General features: G+C 38.2%; 4 protein-coding genes across 4 annotated transcripts; 3 read left to right on the plus strand and 1 right to left on the minus strand.

Annotated features, from left to right (window-relative positions):
* Nucleotides 1–59: 59 nt before the first annotated feature.
* On the plus strand, nucleotides 60–2,311 carry GCK72_013293 (uncharacterized protein; the record flags this gene model as incomplete). The annotated part of the gene is made up of 3 exons (XM_053729778.1): nucleotides 60–344; nucleotides 665–1,417; nucleotides 1,763–2,311. The coding sequence occupies 3 exons, from the start codon at nucleotides 60–62 to the stop codon at nucleotides 2,309–2,311; spliced, it is 1,587 nt and encodes a 528-aa protein (XP_053584550.1).
* GCK72_013294 (uncharacterized protein) lies at nucleotides 1,866–4,055 on the minus strand (the record flags this gene model as incomplete). The annotated part of the gene is made up of 3 exons (XM_053729779.1): nucleotides 1,866–2,142; nucleotides 3,115–3,583; nucleotides 4,040–4,055. The coding sequence occupies 3 exons, from the start codon at nucleotides 4,053–4,055 to the stop codon at nucleotides 1,866–1,868; spliced, it is 762 nt and encodes a 253-aa protein (XP_053584551.1).
* On the plus strand, nucleotides 2,680–3,741 carry GCK72_013295 (uncharacterized protein; the record flags this gene model as incomplete). The annotated part of the gene is made up of 3 exons (XM_003101211.2): nucleotides 2,680–2,756; nucleotides 2,820–2,904; nucleotides 2,968–3,741. The coding sequence occupies 3 exons, from the start codon at nucleotides 2,680–2,682 to the stop codon at nucleotides 3,739–3,741; spliced, it is 936 nt and encodes a 311-aa protein (XP_003101259.2).
* Nucleotides 4,056–4,677: 622 nt separating the features above from the next.
* On the plus strand, nucleotides 4,678–5,289 carry GCK72_013296 (uncharacterized protein; the record flags this gene model as incomplete). The annotated part of the gene is made up of 3 exons (XM_003101219.1): nucleotides 4,678–4,732; nucleotides 4,790–4,848; nucleotides 5,194–5,289. The coding sequence occupies 3 exons, from the start codon at nucleotides 4,678–4,680 to the stop codon at nucleotides 5,287–5,289; spliced, it is 210 nt and encodes a 69-aa protein (XP_003101267.1).
* Between the last annotated feature and the right edge of the window lie 9,436 nt (nucleotides 5,290–14,725).

A 14,725-nucleotide genomic window follows, 5' to 3' on the forward strand; every position in this document is an offset into this window, starting at 1 on the left:
TCCCCTCCCTATCTATACCTCTCATATTGATTCTTTCCCTCAATATTTCCCTTTTCAGAATGAGTACCGATTGCTCATCTCCATCACCACCAGCAACATCAGGACTCCAAGCACCAACTCTTCCAGAAGCCCCTGAAATCCAAATGGAAGTTGAGGAGACGTCACCGGGAGCGTCGGAAGCGTCGCCAGAGGCACCAACGGCTCCCGCCACTCCAGAATCTCCGGATTCTTCACCAGGATCTCCCGACGAGGGAATGGATGTTACAGAAGGGGAACCATCGACTTCTGATGCCACAGCAGTCGTCCCTCACCCAGGAAATATCGATATGGCTGAGGTTTTCAGAGTACGTTTTTTAGAGCCAATTTAAACTATACTTGCAAACCGGACCGGCGCATAACTCACTTCAAACTGAGTTTTGTGAGCTGAAAAATATACCAAAATGTAGATCTCGGCGAGTTATGTGTCCTTGACTTACGACGGACCGGGAAAAAGTGCCAAAAAAACGCGAAAATGGCCAAAAAATCCATTCTAGCCATCCGGCCCGTAGTATGTCAAGGACATTGAACTTGTCGAGATCTACATTTTGGTATATTTTTCAGCTCATAATATTGAGTTTGACGCGAGTTACGAGCCCGCAAACAGAAACTAATTTCAATATTTCAGAACAATCAACTAGCCCTCCAAGCGCTTATCGCCGGCGGAACTCTCAGCGATAATCCAACTCTTGCCATATCCAAACTCTTCAGCGCTGTCGGTCTCCTTCCACAAGTGAAAACAGAACCAGGAGCACCGGAGCCAAAGAAAGCGAGACTGAAGGTCTTTTCCAACGGGTTCTTCATGACATTCGACAAAATTTCTTCGTGTAAAATGAAGCATTTCTGGAGATGCGAGTACAAGAACACTTGCAAAGCTCGTATGCATACAGATATTGAGAGCGAGAAGATTGTGACCTATATCCACGATCACAATCATACTCCACCAACTCCCGAAGAAGTGAGACTCTATGGAATTGATCCGACGTCAGTCGAGAGAAATCGTGTCTATATCGTTGGCAATGTAGCTGATACAAACGCCCGTAGAAAGATTCGCAAGCAAGTGGCAGACAGAGAAGCGGCAGCGAAACGTCTTGAAGAGCAAAAGAAGGCGGAACTGCAAAAGCAACAAAACGAGGCGACGATTAAGGCGGCTCAAGAGGCGTACGCACGGGCCATCTCCAGTGGAGCCATCTCTGGCGGAGCCATTTCTCAGCGCTCGCCAATGGCCGCGGCCGCTTCACTTCTTCAGTCGGCCTCGACGGCCACTGCTCCAATTAACCCTCATGCATTGCTCTTGGCGCAGCTGCCCTATTTGAATCAAGGAATGGCGAGAAATGAGATACCCGGAATGCCCAATCCAGCGTTTATGGCATCGAATATGGTAGGTTTTGTTTGATTTTTTAATCGTGTTTTGTGAATTTTCCAACTAATAAGTGTAATTTCGAAAAGATTTTCGAGTTCCTAGACTCAAATTTTTAACAGAATCAGCAAAATTAATTTCTGCCAGAAATAGCTGTGGTAGATCAAAATGTGAGTTACCGCTGGCGGTAAAATGTTTGTTTTGCAAAATTTGTCTGCAAAAATTTCAAAAAATTGCGTTTCTTTTTTTCTAGAGGGAAGTGGAAATTTTGTAATGTTTCGACATTTTCCTGGAAAAAATCACTTTTTTTTCATTTTTTCACCTGCAAACCCCAATGTACACATAACAATTCCAAAACAGTTTCAGTCAATGCCATCCAGTTCTCCTCCAGTCCCACCGCCAAATGTCTACTCCTCTCCACTCGTCATCCAATCGGAGGTTGCCGACGCTCCGGCCGCTGCGCCAGTCCCTAATCAACCATCCACCAGCAACAGACCACTGGATCCGATGATGCCAGATCCAGATATGTTGGCTCATCCACTATTCGAACCAACATTCCAAATCGCTCGTCAACTTCGAAAAATGTGGAGTGGAGTTCCAAAAAGGTATCCGAGACCAGCGGATACACCAACTGATCACTTTGATTTCTACGTTGCCAAATACGATGGAGGATTGGAGCATTTGTACAATTTGATTCGTCTCGAAAGACGCGACGAGGCACATATGAAGAATGCTCTCGAACGGTTCTTCAATGAAGAATTCATCGGACCGCTCCTTTTCAAAGTGTCGCCAAAGATCTGTATTGCGTTCAACAAGCCAATGTTGGACACCTGGGAAAACAATCAATTCTTCCTCGTCGACACCAGAATTCCAAGCTGCTGGAAGATGATGTACGTCGATGATCAGTGCGACTAATATGAAAACTGGATAATAATTGTATTTACTTTTTTACAAACTGTCTATGTTATCATTTGTATCATGTTTTATCTCTATCTCTATCCCTCTCTACTCCCCCGCCTCTTCCGTGATATCTCACTGAAACGGGTTCCACTCAACCGCCATTGTAAACCTTAAGCCTTCCCCAATGTTTTTCCAGACATTTTTTATGCAAAATCACTCGTTTACCCCCTTCATTGTAATATCGCTTCACACTGTCCATACTTTTTCCAAAGTTTTTTGTGTTCACCTCTAAATTATCCGTATCGGATCGTAATAAAGCAGTAAAGTGATAAGAGGAAATGACATAAAAGGGCTTTATTGGGTGATGAGGTGATTAGAAGGAGATGGATATCAAGAAGAAATTGGTGGATTCTGAAGAAGATGAGCTCCGGAAAGTGGCGTTCGTCGCCATTGTTGTCAGGTAAAATTCTTTTAAAAAAATAGTTTTTTTTGTAATTTTTTTTCTCGAATTTTCGAATTTCAGCGCTGCCGCTGGAATAATGTGCATCATTTTGATTCCCGGACTCTACACATATCTTCAATATATTCAGAGTTCCGTTCAGAGTGATGTAAGTTTTCTTTTTGAAAATTTTGAAAATTTCGAAAAATTAAAAAAAAATCGAATTGTTCAGGTCGGATTCTGTGTTGATGGCGCAAAAAATCTCGAAAATATGTATCAATCGACGAAAGATTCCGACTCAAAACTTGTAAAAAGACAGTCCGGATATGGCTCCGCCCCTAATCGGTCTTCTGGAAGCCGTCCGGCTCCATCTCCTTACGACGCCGCTGCCACGTCATCTTCCTCGTCTTCTGATTCTTGTTGCAGCTGTGGAATCGGGTTGGCTGGACCACAAGGATTCCCGGGAAGTCCTGGAAGAGACGGACAAGATGGACCAGCCGGAAGACCTGGACAAGACGGAAGAGATTTGGATGGAGGCGCTTCGGATGGCTCTGAATTCGAGATTGATTGCCCTGCTGGACCACCGGGAGCTCCTGGAAACCAGGGACCACCAGGAAGTGCGGGAAGACCTGGAATGGATGGAGTTCCAGGAAGAAATGGAAGATGTGGACGGCCAGGAGAGCAAGGAGAACGTGGACCGAACGGAGAAGATGGGCGGCCTGGAAGACGTGGAGACGATGGACAACCTGGAGAAGTCAGAGACGTTCCGGCTCCTGCTGGACCACCGGGACTTCGTGGAGCACCGGGAGGACCGGGACCAATGGGACCACGTGGAAATGATGGAAGACCTGGAAATAAGGGACCAGCAGGACCTCCAGGAGATCAAGGATTCGATGGAGCACCAGGAGGACCTGGAGCCGATGGAGAGCCTGGAGCACAAGGACCACTCGGTGCTGCTGGTGGATGCTCGCACTGTCCACCACCCAGAACTGCTCCAGGATATTAATAGAATCTCTATTTTACTTTTTCTTAGTTTTAAAATCTAAATTTCTGTACAATAAAATCTCAGAAAACTCGGTTTGTAATTCAGACGGAACAAAGTTTGGGGACCGAGAGAGTGTGCAGAAAAGGGAGACGCAGAGAAAATAAGCAACGACACTCCGCTGTTTCGCTTGAAAAAATGATTTATTTTCAAGATTTTTCAGCCATTTTTCCGTTTTTTCTCCCGTTTTTGAGAAGTTTTCGGCAATTATTTCGATTTCTAATAACTTACAACTGTTCTCAATTTATTCGAGCACCCTTACAGCTCGAATAAGACATGTTTTCATAACGAAAACCTTCTTCAAAGCTTAATTATTGCATCACTGCCCATAAAAGCTTGTCAACCTCAGAAAATCGTCTAATTAGCAGATTATCTCGTAGAAACAAGATATAATTTTCGATAACAACTATGTTTAGATCCCAAATAGCAAGAAGTCTCTCGAATTCTGTATTTTTTGTTGTTTTTCGATCCTTAGCAGTTCACATAACCTTTTCAGGCTTATGTTCAGTGCATTCACATCTTTATTCATTGAATTTGATACCTCTACTGTTGAAATCCGCTAAAAATCTGTTTTCTAATAAGATTGTTTCAAGAAGCCATGCGATTCAATTAAAAAATTTTTTTAAAACTGCGATTATCTCTCAATCTTTCCAAAAACTACATGTTCTTTTGATGCCTGAAACTCGAAAGAACAAGAAACAAGTACCCGACAATAGTCACGTAGCAGACAGCGAGATAAAGTGTAAACATCACTGAATTGTCATCATTTTTCTGATCGCCTCGGGTCCTTTTTCTTCTCCTTCAAAGTATCCTTCACTCATTTACTAAAGTCCGTTTCGTTCGAAAATTTTCGATTTATACTTTATTTGCATTCAACTATTTTCCAATTTCAGCTCAAAAATGGTCACCAAGAAGACAGTCACCGAACTCAGCCTGTTCGCCGGTCTCATCGTGTGTAAGCGATGGTTGTTTTCCGACCGTTCTCAAGTTTAAATTGTCAATTTTCTTTCAGCGATGCACGTCGCCTACTACACCATCCAGAATAACCCGTCGCTCGTGGCACCGCATCAGGTAAGATTTTTTTGAGCGGAAAAACGAAGGAAAGTTAACTTTTCACGAAAAGGTTATGCGGAGTTCAAAAAATTGCATCGGACTGCAAAAAAAAACCTATCCAGTTGCCATCATAAATCCAGTTGCCAATTTTTGCGATCGTTTAATTTGGTTTCCAGTTACAGAAGGGCTAGAAATTTGAGTCCGAGGCTAATAGATTCACTGACTCAGCCATTTTCGATAAATATCGTACAAAGAAGCACTATTCTGATGAAATAGCCTCCCCAACACTGATTTTTAGTTAATTTTTCTAAATTTCACACTGAAAATATCGAAATTCTCTCTCTAAATTATCTTTTATTCCAGAGACAAGAGCTCTTCTACGTGAGATGGCTGAAAGAGAAGATTCCAGCATTGCGACCATACGGAGTGACCGATGAGCCACCGAAAGCTGACCACTGATTGATCGATTGATAATTTTCTCCCCTTCCATTTCTTGTAATTATCATTTCCAATCCCCATTTTCATCTTCTGTTTTCCCCATAACTAATTAGTCGTTTAGCAGTTTCTCTTCTGTCTCAAAATGTAGTAGATAAACCTGACCTCAACCCCCACTTCACCGGATACATCTTTTGTCCGAAAGTTTGCGTGTAAAACCGGTTTCTAGCTCCTCTCCACCCACCCGCGCGTAAGGATTTCAATAACAGTTTGGCGGCTAATCGGCCACAGAAAGGGCATCTCCTCCCGAAAACGATTTTCGCTTTTAGAGGGGAGGGCTTCACGATGCGAAAGGGAAGCAAGTTGAAGACAAGAGACGAGAAGAAGAAGCGAATGCCAATCGGAGGATGATTCGGAAGACAGAAGACGAGTTTTGAAGGAGGGGAGGGATAAGATGAGAAAAGAAGAAGAAGCTGGGATCGCGGAAGATTCTTCTCTTCGATATATCCACACAAGTCGTTTTACTTTCAAGGATTTGAAACACCATCATTTCGGTTTTTTTCGAAAAAGAAGAAAGCATCACTGTAATCGAAAATCTGTTCGATTTCGTGTTTTGGTGTACGCAATTCTTTCGTTGAGGGGGAATAGGAAACTACTGTTTCAAATCATTCTTGAATTTTAGTGAGGTTATTCAACGAGTAATGAGATTAGATTAGTCTTTGCTCTTGAAGCTTTCTTCGTATTATAATTAATTATATTATCTCTCTGATTTTCTTAATATTCCAGTCACTTTTTGTGTTCTTCAGTAGAGCAAACTTGCCAGAAGCTTGTCATCGTGAAATAGAAAAACCTGCAGCAAACTGACTCTGAATCCTTTATATTTTGATAACCGGTTACCCAGAAATCACCGGTTTCAGAACATTGTGATGAGAAAATAGCACTTTTCTGTATCAATATTGTTAAGCCATAAGTTTTCACATTTTAATATTTCTAATCTAAAGAAAATGTATCGGGTTATCAGTTGCATTTTTATGACCTATATGAAACTGTATCATTCAATTATTTGAAATTTTAATTCAAGATTTCTGATTCATAGAACTCATAAGAAATACTATAAATATGTAGCTGGAATAGTCAGATGCTATATGTAATCTATCAATTGCACAACATCAATACTTTGGAGCTTTCGATGTATTCATCATTCACTTTCTCAAAAGGGATTCCATCAAATTTATTTCGTTTCTCTGAAAGAATGAACCGTTCAACTGATCGTTACTGTTTCAGAGTATCCTCAATTACTAAGCCACCTTTATGAATGGTTCTTTCTAAACTGTGTAAACCTAACACGCTCTATCAAGTACAGAACTTCATTAGTTTCGTCTTCATGAGTTTTACGAAACTGTAATTTTTTCCATTTAATTCCATTTCTGATTTAAGGATCCAATATAGGGAAAAATTGGTTGGAATCACGGAAGCTTTCCGTGATAGACCGGTGGATTTCCGTTTCAGTTTTATCCTGAAAGACTGTACTTGCTTCCTATTTTTACTACACGTCTCTTGTCATCAATATCAATCTTTGAGATCGTTGTATGTGACCTTTGATAATAATATATCTATCCACTGACAGAACTTGAGAGAAGTATCATGAAACTGGAAAAAAACCGAACATTCTGAAGTCTGGGCAGAGAATAGTTGTTTTCCAATTTCATCGTACTCGATCTCCCTGATGTCAAATTCTGCCAACTACACATGTATCACTTTTTTTTCTCTTTAAAACTGATTCATATTGTGTTGCTGAAACGTTAAAATACTGTCTCAAGTGAAATCTATCACGAGAGCAATACACATTTTCTGTACTTGACACTACGTGTTCTTTCTTGAAGTTGTTCCATCGAACGTACATTAGCAATTCCGAAATGCTGTGGAAAGGGAAATTCGGAAAATCTCTGTTTCTCGATCGAAGTTTCCATTGACATTGTTAGAAAAGGTGTTGCACCACTGGTTGAACGTGATTACTGTATCGAAGCAAATACAATGCTCGATCATCAAAAATAAGTAGTAAAGGAGAGTCCTTAATCAGTTTTCGGAAACAGTATTATCCACTATTCTCTCGTTCGTGCTTGTCAGTAATCCTGATAAAAATGTATGAGTTTTCTTGGTTTCTTAGTCATTCATCTCATTCTGAAAGCCAGTGTCGAAGTAGATGAGTCAGAGCCGCGAGGATAAAATCTTCAAAAATAAATTACAAAAATAGTGGTTTCTGCCGAACAGCGTTTGCGAAACATTTTTCCTTCCAACATCTCATCTTACTTTTTAGGGAAGTTTCTGAAGAGAAGCTTCATGAACAACGTGTAACTGATAACTGACATGTCGCGACAAAATGTTTTGTTAGTGTTATCAAGATGAAATGATTGGAACTTTCTTTTTTTTTGAGCTTTTTGATAGCAAAAACTTTTAGGAAAATGTTAGAATTTTCGGTTTCAAACTGCTATTGTAAGTTCGGATCGTGATGCTACGAGAATTGTAGCGCTGTTTTGCATAGCTAGATTTCATATTCAGATAGCTTTCCCTACCTTTCTTTTTTATAATAATATTGTCTATTATGTCTAACGCAAAGAACAAAAAACGTATAATAGTACCCAACAAAGCTATACTAATTTCTGTAAATATTACGGAGTGAATATTTTTTGAATCCGTTTAAAAATTACTGTTTCTCATTACTTTAATTACTTTTCGTTTTCGTTACTTGTTATTAACATAATTTACCAAATTTACCACTCCACTCTTTCAACCTAGGCAAATGTTAAATTTCTATTGTCGCAACAAAAAAGTTCCGACATTTTTTCCCCCTCGGTGTTTGCGGACTCAAGCCAAAATTTGATAATTTTGGCTTGAGTCCGCAAACACCGACGAGGAAAAAATGTCGGAACTTTTTTATTTCGATAATAATTGTTTTCAATTTCGTAAACTAGCTTCTTGGATTTCAGGAATCTTATTGATCTGAACATCTGTTTCTCACGTCCAAATATTTTCTGAAACATTACTGTTTCAAATACTCATTTTGATAGGCTACAAATTTCTTTTTTAATTAACAATGTGAAGTTTAGTTTTCCCTTTGATCAGGTCATTACTCGCTATATCCAAAAACTCTCAAAGTTTCGATTCTTGAAAACTGACAGATGATCTTACTGTAACAGAGCTTCTGATGCGTGGCCTTTTCTTGAATTAATTAGTGCTGTGCTCATGGTCCAGATACATCTGACACGATTGCTGCAGTAGTTCACGTATACACTAATTCAAAAAATTAATCATGAAATTTTTAATAGAACTAGAAGTGTCACTGACACATAAACACAGTTTCCAAAGTGTCATGAAAGATGAGCTTTTAATAATTATCCAATACCATCACTCTAATCGTAAGGATAATAATACTATTTAAACTTAAATTTTGGAATTTTTCATCAGTTATTCCATCTTTTGGTTTATGCGAAAATATCATGTTTCACTGAAACTGTTTAAAAAATGAGACTGCATGCATAGGACTTCTTCGTCTAAATGCGGAATTTCAATTTAGAATCGAACTATAACACTCTGATGAATTGTTTAAATCATACTTGTCAAATGACGGGCCGGCCCGGCCCGTAAAAAGCCCGGGCCGGGCCGGGCATGAAAAGCTTCGGCCCGGGCCCGGCCCGTCAGGCCCGTCTTGTCAGGGATATGGGATTTTTGAGAAAAATTTTCAATTTCTTTTCCAATTTTCAATTTTTCATGCGGAAAAATTGACAAAAAGACACTCATATTATTCTATGAGAAAAGTCTGAGTTCATCTCAGTACACCTATCAAATTTGAAAAAAAAATTGAAAAAAAATTGAAAAAAAAATTCCCTCCAAAAAGACGGGCCTGACGTTTTGAAAAAAAAGCCCGGCCCGGCCCGGCCCTTGACAAGTATGGTTTAAATCAGTCAAAAATATGTAAAAAGCATAGAAAACAGAAGAGATCGGGGAATGATCTTTTCGTCTCTCCAAAGTCTATCTGAAATTTTTTTTTATATTTGAGCGCGCTTGTCAAGTACTTAGAAAGTGCATTACGGATGTGAAATTTACTGAGAAATGTGGACTCCTAGGACATTTCACAACCAGTTATTCTTAAACCAAAAACAACTTGGAACCACCTTTTGAGACCGGGCAGACGTGAAAAGTGTAACCACATTGTTAACTTTGTACACGGTGAAAATAAACCAAAAAAGTCTCGACTATTGCCAATAGTCTATTGGTTTCCTTTTTCACGGTTTCAAGTTCTTTCGATATCGTAGGGTCTCGGCTCTTATCAGAGCCAACACTTTTACCGTTTCAATTCTACCATGTGATCATACATATTTTCAGAAATTCAGTTAATACTGTATGATAGTTGGGGACAGTTACTAACCACCGAGGTCCTATAAATCCTGCATATCTGGATAATCTGACCATTGTTTCATTTTCTTCTTCTGCTTCTCCACCAGCATCAGAAGAATCAGATGAGACAGATGTTTTGTGGCTGTCTCCTTTCACACCATAAACATCTTTCAAGCATCTTCATTCTTCTTCTTCTTTTTTTCTTCTTCATCTTATTTCTTCAGAAGACTGATGCCAATCCCTCCCCATCCAAATCCACAGAATCCAGTTCCCCCTCCCACTCCTTTTCTTCTCATTCCATTCGATTTCTCTCTCTCATTTTCTCCCTTTTAGAGTTTCTTATCTCTCCGTCTCTCCAGTCTATCATACTCTCTCTTCAATCCTCAATGGATTGATACAATTGATGGAGTGTGAAGTTAGAGAGAAGGGGGGCATTGAATGAAGAGAAACCGAGATGATCTGTCCTTTTTCCACGGATTGACCTATTCTTCATTGCACTCTTTTTCTTCCCCCTCCTCATTCTTTTTTGAGTGTTGATACCCATGTGTACTGTTGTTTGAGTTTAACAATTCCACTATCCAAGACGATTTTAATTACATAGTTTCTGAAACTGATTTTTTAAATCCTAAACTTTGATTATTATTTGAATTACTGTTTCCCGTTTCTTTAAAACATTATATTTTTCTCGTTTTCCTGCAATATGATAGTCTCTTAATTTCCTTGAACTCATTCTAAAAGTTTAGTTTTATATTCTTGTTTATCTGAAATACTGCAATTATGGCGGAGCGAGCCGTTAGGCTCGGGACGCTAGTTCTTGTTTATCTGCAATGCTGCTATAATTCTGAGTTTGCAACACAACGAAAAAAACTCTCACAGCAAAATTCTGCGAATCAATTGAAGTAGTAAGAGCTTTTTCTGAAACTGAATACTTTTCTAGTAGTTTCCAAAGATTTCACAATTCATCCAAACAACGTTTCAGAAGAAAAAATATTCCAGCACCACCTTTCTACTTTTTTCCCGTTACAATACCACAATGAATATCTTTCCGTTGGTCTTGTAAGTTAATTCCTCTTCCTTTTTTTCATGTCTGATGGAAAAGTTCTTTTCCGTACCTCTTTGAACTATTTTATCAAACTTTATTGTTTACACTACGATTACTGAGCATAATGAATATGATGTTTACCTTACAAGTAGAAAGTTCATAGTTTTTTCGTAATCTTAGAATAGACATATTTGTCAAGATCTGAATTTTCAAATCAATGCTCATTTAACATTTTTCTTCTGTTTCAGCTATAAGGTAAATCAACCAAACTCCAGAAGGAAGAATTCTTTGGGTTTCATTTTCATGGTCAGCTCAATATTTCCTGAATATCATAGGAAATGTTAACTTTAAAAAAAGTTATCTTTACTAATAATATTCAGCAGATCCGTTTGTCTGTCCGTATGTCGCCGACTCTAGCGCCCTCTGTACTGAACCGTTTTTAATGAAACTTACACTGATCGTTTGGAAATTTTCCCCGGATGATGCCCGTCTATTTTTTTAGTTAAAATAGTTCTAAATTAGGTCACTATGTGAGAAAAGGTGGTTTTCAAGCCTTTCAGTGGCTGTCATTTCCAAAATAGGGAAATAGGAGTTCACGGGAAAAATAGTTATAGAACTTTTCCATTCTTCAAATGAATTCATTTCTTCACATTTTCGTATGGTTTTGGAAAGTTGTTCTACGAATCTTGGGTCAGATCTATTCTGCAAACTGTTTTTGAACAACCAGATGTGGACGAGACGAGTCAGATGTTGAAGTGTAGGTTAGATAATATTCAACTGATTTGTTAGCAAGGAATCTAACTTGCCGAAGGTGATTTTCATCCTTTCGAAATTCCGAGAAAATTCTAGAAACTTCTTGACACAGATGAAGTCTGTGAGGATCAGAAGTAAATAATTTCTGATTGGTTAGTAATATTAGAAGATGATAGTGGATTGGCTCTTGCATCTTGAACAGAGTTGACCGGAATTCCGACTTCCGCTTTCCGCCACTTTCTTCATTCCGTTCAACTCTGATCGTGAAGGACGAAATTCTAATTGATCTGTCTATCCGAGTTGAGCGGAATGCGGTTTTTGAAATGGCGGAAGGCAGAAGGCGGAAAGCGGAGTAAACATTTTTTGGGCGGAAAACGGCAAACAGAAGGCGGAATTTTTAAAAAATCGGCGGAAAGCGGAAAGCGAAAGGCGGAAGAAACTATTTTGGCGGAAGGCGGAAAGCGAAGTAAACATTTTTTGGGCGGAAAGCGGCAAGCGGAAGGCGGAATTTTAAAAAATTGGCGGAAAGCGGAAAGCGGAAGGCGGAAGAAACATTTTTGCCGGAAGGCGAAAGGCGAAAGCGGAATGAAAATTTTTTTATAAATTTTTCAAGCTGATATCCTCTAGGCGCAAGGCGGAAAAGCTCTTGAAATAGCGGAAGGCGGAAGGCGGAAGGCGGAAAGCGGAATAAAAACATTTCGACGGAAAGCGGAAAGCGGAATGAAAAAAGTGGCGGAAGGCGGAATTCCGCTCAACTCTGCTGTCTATGTTTCCTTAAGAATATTTGTGAAGAAAAAATCGCTTCATATTCCACAGGAAAGATAAGTCATTGGGAAAGTTTGTCGAAATCTTATCAGTAAAGCAGAGGTGCTTTAATTGGTTTCTATCATAACGGGCTGCTTAGCCTACAAAAACTAATAACAAGTGAAAAATTTATACGATCCAGGAGTAGGAAAAATTATAAAACCTCGATAGTCTGAACCATTTGAGAAGCGCCGCAGGCGCTGAAACACCCAGAAGGGTGGAGTAGAAAAGGAGGTTTAGCAGCCGTTAGGCTGCGTTAACCGACTGGTTTACTGCTGTTTCAAAGAGCAAAAAAAGAGCTAGAAAAATATAAGTTCTCTGAAACTGCTATTCATGAGCCATCTCCAAAAAAAGATCAAACTGAGCTGTTTCTGCAAGAGAATGTGTTCGGTTTCAAGTTTGGAATAAATTAAATTTTTTATTGTATAATTATAATGTCGCTTTTATTCCATTTCCCAATTTTCGAAAAGTAATATTTTCACCGGTTATACATATCAGTACCATCTTTCCTTCTCACGTTTATTTCTGCAGTATTTTATATTGAAAAATTAGAACTTCTATTGGCCTTCTAACTGCCTTCTAACTAAGTAAATAGTTGAACTTGTGAAACAACAAAATTTCTTCTCTGATTTATTTCTGGTTCTGATGCCCTGAATCCAAAACTTTATCAGATGACTAGCTTTTACAGTAGACACTTTTCTCTATCCAATGATCAAATTCTGTTTCATTGACACTATTTGTGCTGAATATGCAATCCTTTGTTTTTGATGTCATAAAATCCGCAACGAATCTTTTTTGTTATCTTCAAAAGGACTCTTGAGTTCTATACAGTATATCGATACACTGATAATCGATTCAGTTTTTTAGCCGTTTCCTTCACACTTCCTTTTCTCAAGTTTTGATAACACATCTGTTTCAATACGTTTTCCACATTTCGCTCTGAAAAAGATGAAAAAATTTCGCTCTGAAAAAGATGGAAACTGCCTTTCCTGATTCAACCCACTGAACTTTTTTTGAAAAATAAAAACTCAATGTTTCAAACTTGATAATTTTTGTTCTTCCCAGCTTTCCGATTTTCCATAATTTGTAAACTCCAATAATTGATTCCTATCTGATATTTTCCCCTTCCACCCAAAAAATTGTTGATAGGCCCAGTTGATCACAGCTTGATTATTTCTTCATTGTAGCCAAGGAAACTGGATTGGGATTCATCATAAAATGTACGAAATCTCTTTCTTGCAACAACGTCGTCATCAACTTCTTCCCCCATTTCCTTTTTTCATATCATTCAATTTCTTTTTCAAATACTTTCTTTCTAGTTTTATCTTGTGAATGTATCTACATAGACGTTCCCTTTTCTTGTTCTTTTGAAGAGAAAAGTTGAATAAGAAAGTGACGAAACAGATCTTATCGAGAACTTTACGATTTTTTCTTCTTCTTATTCAATTTTCACTTTGAGGGAAAATCTTTTGGTTTATAACATATTTTGATGACGTTGATATGGGTCCAACCTGACAGAATCTTTCCACTCTTTTTTGAATGCATCATATTGAGGGTTGAATTATACATAAATGTTATTCAGTAAATGGAATCACCAGCCCTGCAACAGTTTAAATCCAAAAGATTAAACAAAAGAAAACAAGTTGAAACAGAAAAAGAGATCAGATGCTACAAGGTCTTCTCATATTCTTCTATTAGTCATCTCAAAAACTTTTTAATGTTGAAATCTAATAAAGTTCCATTGAGAAGACCAAAAGTTCACAGCTAATGAACTGTTTGCGAAACTGTGATTAGATTTTGGGTTGTAATAGAATTACAGTTTCATAATGTTTTCAAGGTTATCGTTTTCCTACTTCATTTAATTCTTGTCTTTAAGGAGTTAAAACCATTTATAATATTGCTTTTGAGTTTCGAGAAAACATGGATGCTTCTAATCGGCCCCTCTTCTTATCTGTGAATAATGAAATGCTATTTTTAAACTGGAAACTGAAACTGCAAATTTTATAAACACAGTATCACACCCACATATCACACCCAGTTATAAGAGAACATAAGGATTTATGAAACGTTATTCAATGTGTATTTTTCATTTCAAAAACAAAATCAGAAACCATGTTTCACACAATAAATAATATATCAATACTAGAAGCCACATTACTCTATTATTGTCAATAGAAGTTTAATGAAATTTTACTAATATTTTCCCTCATTTCTTTTCGTTTCCACCTCCTGAAAAAACTTTTTTGAATAGCCCAATAAAACACTATCCTTGTTCTTCTTTTACGTTTTTAATTCAAAAAATATGTTTCAAGTATATCATTTTTGCCAGAACCTATAAAACCATCACTTCATTTTCCTTAGTTAGTCAATTCCTTATCAAGCTCCTATATGTATCTTTTGTCGATTCCTTCACTATCGCTCATCTCTGTAAATACTCAATACTTCAGCCTTCTTCTACAAATTAGG

Source organism: Caenorhabditis remanei, chromosome IV, assembly GCF_010183535.1.
Source record: "Caenorhabditis remanei strain PX506 chromosome IV, whole genome shotgun sequence".
Lineage (NCBI taxonomy): Eukaryota > Metazoa > Nematoda > Chromadorea > Rhabditida > Rhabditidae > Caenorhabditis > Caenorhabditis remanei.